This window comes from Jaculus jaculus, chromosome 16, assembly GCF_020740685.1.
Source record: "Jaculus jaculus isolate mJacJac1 chromosome 16, mJacJac1.mat.Y.cur, whole genome shotgun sequence".
NCBI lineage: Eukaryota > Metazoa > Chordata > Mammalia > Rodentia > Dipodidae > Jaculus > Jaculus jaculus.
In genome coordinates, this window is record NC_059117.1 from 58,255,702 (window position 1) to 58,258,974 (window position 3,273).

At 42.8% G+C, this 3,273-nt stretch overlaps 1 protein-coding gene across 1 annotated transcript; it reads right to left on the reverse strand.

The window, feature by feature from the left end:
- Positions 1 to 1,123: 1,123 nt before the first annotated feature.
- LOC101595848 (lymphokine-activated killer T-cell-originated protein kinase-like) lies at positions 1,124 to 2,104 on the reverse strand. Its single transcript, XM_045136085.1, has one exon. It carries the CDS (start codon positions 2,102 to 2,104, stop codon positions 1,124 to 1,126), a length of 981 nt encoding a protein of 326 aa, XP_044992020.1.
- Between the last annotated feature and the right edge of the window lie 1,169 nt (positions 2,105 to 3,273).

The window sequence follows — 3,273 nt, forward strand, 5'->3', positions numbered from 1 at the left end:
CTTTAATCCCAGCACTCAGGAGGCAGAGGTAGGAGGATCGCAGTGAGTTTGAGGCCATCCTGAGACTCCACAGTGAATTCCAGGTCCACTTAGGCTGGAGTGAGACCTTACCTCGAAAAACCAAAAATAAAATAAAATATTTGGACTGGAGAGATTTCTCAGTGGTTAAAAATGCTTGCTTGCAAAGCCTGAAGGCCTGGGTTCAATTCTTCAGTACCCATATGAAGCCAGGTGCATAAAGCGGTTCATGTGCCTGGAGTTCCTTTGTGGCACTAGGTCCTGGAGTGTCCATTCTTTTTTTTTTAACAAAACTATCTTTTATTGCATATTGTCTGATTTATTCTTACATCACAACTTTTAATGGCTAAGGGTTAGCAAATAAAAACTAAAGTAATCTTAGTAGAAAAAAATTAATAAATTAAGGCAAACACGAAAGATCCAAGAGATCTAAGGCAACAAGACAAGCTATATCCAGGTCTAGGAATACCCAAGGAACTATTCTTTTTGACTTTTTCTTGGGTTCCAGTGAACATTCAGTAAGCACATCAGCCAAGACAGGCCAGCCAAAATTGATGATTCGTAATATAAGCAAATGTGACTTCTTTTATACTGAATAAAATGCAAATTTTAGAGATCCACTAAAATACATCTGTGAAAGATTCTAATGAAAATAAGTCGTTCAATTCAAATTCAGAGACAAGTTACATTTGAAAGCTAGTGCTTCGAGTCTGTGAGCAGTATCTATGTGGCTATGTAGCTCATTTTTTTAAGCGTCACAGAAAACCTAACACAATACTGTGTGCTTATAAGAAATAGCCTTCTTTTAGCCGGGCATGGTGGCACACGCCTTTAATCCCAGCACTCGGGAGGCAGAGGTAGGAGGATCACCGTGAGTTCAAGGCCACCCTGGGACTACAGAGTTAATTCCAGGTCAGCCTGGACCAGAGTGAGACCCTACCTCGAAAAACCAAACAAAAAAAAAATAGCCTTCTTTTAAAATGTTATTCAAATGTTAACCATGAACAGTAGTCCAAAATAAACTACTTCAAGAGTTTAATAACTAGGTCATGCTACACACAGCTGCCACACAAGGCATACTTCATTCTAACACCACCATAAGCAATCACTGAACTTCGAGTTCCAGAGCTTCAACAATGTGTGCAGCTGAAAGGCGGTCCTTGGGGTCTTCATTAGTGCACACAGAGAAGAGTTCGGTCACTCTCTGGTGGGACTCATCGAGCTCTTCCATGTTGACAGGTGGCCTGGTTCCCAGAGCTGCATAGTACGCCTCATCATCAAAGTTACTTTCATCAAAAGTCGTATCTGCCCCTTCATCATCATCATCATCATCTGGAAGGTTAATGTGTGGAATACATAAAGTCATCATTTCCCATAGAGTAAGGCCAAAGGCAAATACGTCTGCCTTATCAGTAATAATCCCATCTTCTTCCAAAGCTTCCTTAGGCTTCCATGGCTCAGTACCAATATAATAGGCCTCAGGATCAGTCACAGTCATAGTTTCATCCAGTGGTAGAGAGGCTCCTACATCACAAATTGTAACTGTTTCAAAATCACCTTTAATTACAACATTTGAAGACTTTATGTCTCCATGAAGCAGCTTCTTTTCTTGGTGCAGATACTTCAGCCCTCTTGCCATGCTCAGAGCAACCTTTAAAATTACAGCTGCTGGAAAGGGTTTGCTGCTGTCCTTGTTTCGCTCTTCTGTTAAGTCACCCAGAGACTTTTCACCTCCGTACTCCATAGCAAGGCACAGACTACCATCACTGGCTTCAGTAAAAGCTCGATAACCTATAATGTTTGGATGATTAAGGTTTTTTAAAATCTTTGCTTCATCAGTTAGTCCTTTCTGATATATAGTTCGATAATGATCATTACATATAGGATTTATTTTTTTCACAGCCCAAGGAGAATGAGACATACCTCTTGGAGATCTTTTCATTAGGTAAACATTGACCCCAGTCCCAAAGCCAAGCTTCTGCATAAATGGAGAGGCAGGGATATTTACATGCGGAGTTGAACCTAATACGGAGTTCCTTTTCTCAGATAGTTTGTTTGGTGTCTTGAAATTGCTGATTCCTTTCATTGTAGCTATCACTATAGGTCCTTTAATCCCAGCACTCAGGAGGCAGAGGTAGGAGGATGGCCAAGAGTTCAAGGCCACCCTGAAACTACATAATGAATTCCAGGTCAGCCTGAGCTAGAGCGAGACCCTACTGGGGCCAGCCGCACCCTCCAAGAAAAGCCCCGAGGTGACAAGCGGTCGGCCGGAGGCTCTCTTGAAAACGGGGGTCTGACACCAGACCCCACGGCTCCTTCGGCGTCCTCAGCCGCCTGGAGTGTCCATTCTTAATCTCAATCTCTCTGTCTCTCTCTCTCTCTCTCTCTCTCTCTTTATTTTTATTTGCAAACAAATAAATTAAATTTAAAAATACTTTGGAACCAGGCATGGTGGTGCACACCTTTAATCCCAGCACTTGGGAGGCAGAGGTGGTAGGAGGATTACTATGAGTTTGAGGCCACCCTGAGACTACAGAGTGAATTCCAGGTAAGCCTGAGCTACAGTGAGACCCTACCTTGAAAAAAATTGGGGGGGAGTTGCTCTAGCCCAGGCTGACCTACAATTCACTCTGTAGTCTCAGGGTGACATTGAACTCACAGTGATCCTCCTACCTCTGTCTCCCAAGTACTGGGATTTGTGTTCACTTCGGCAGCACATATAACAAGTACTGGGATTACAGGCATGTGCCATTATGCCTAGCAAAATAAAATATTTTTTATTTATCTGCATGTGTGTGTGTATGTGTATGTGTGTGTATAGGCATGCCAGGGTCTTTTGCCACTGCAAACAAATGTCCTTCCATCTTTTCACATGGGTGGCTGGGGAACTAACCAGGGCCAGCAGGCCTTGCAAGTTAGCACCTTTTTAAAAATTTATTTGTTATTGACAACTTCCATAATTATAGACAATAACCCATGCTAATCCCCCCCCCACACACATTCTCCTTCACAACTCCACTCTCCGTCATACTCTTCCCCCTCTCAATCAATCTCTCTTTTATTTTGATGTCATCATCTTTTCTTCCTATTATGATGGTCTTGTGTAGGTAGTGTCAGGCACTGTGAGGTCATGGATATCCAGGCCATTTTGTGTCTGGAGGAGCACATTATAAGGAGTCTTACCCTTCCTTTGGCTCTTATATTCTTTCTGCCACCTTTCCCTCAATGGACCCTGAGGGGCTGGAGAGATGGCTT

Coding starts and splice junctions, on each gene's coding strand:
- LOC101595848 (XM_045136085.1), bottom strand. CDS start 2,104: ATGAAAGGAATCAGCAATTTCAAGACACCAAACAAACTATCTGAGAAA.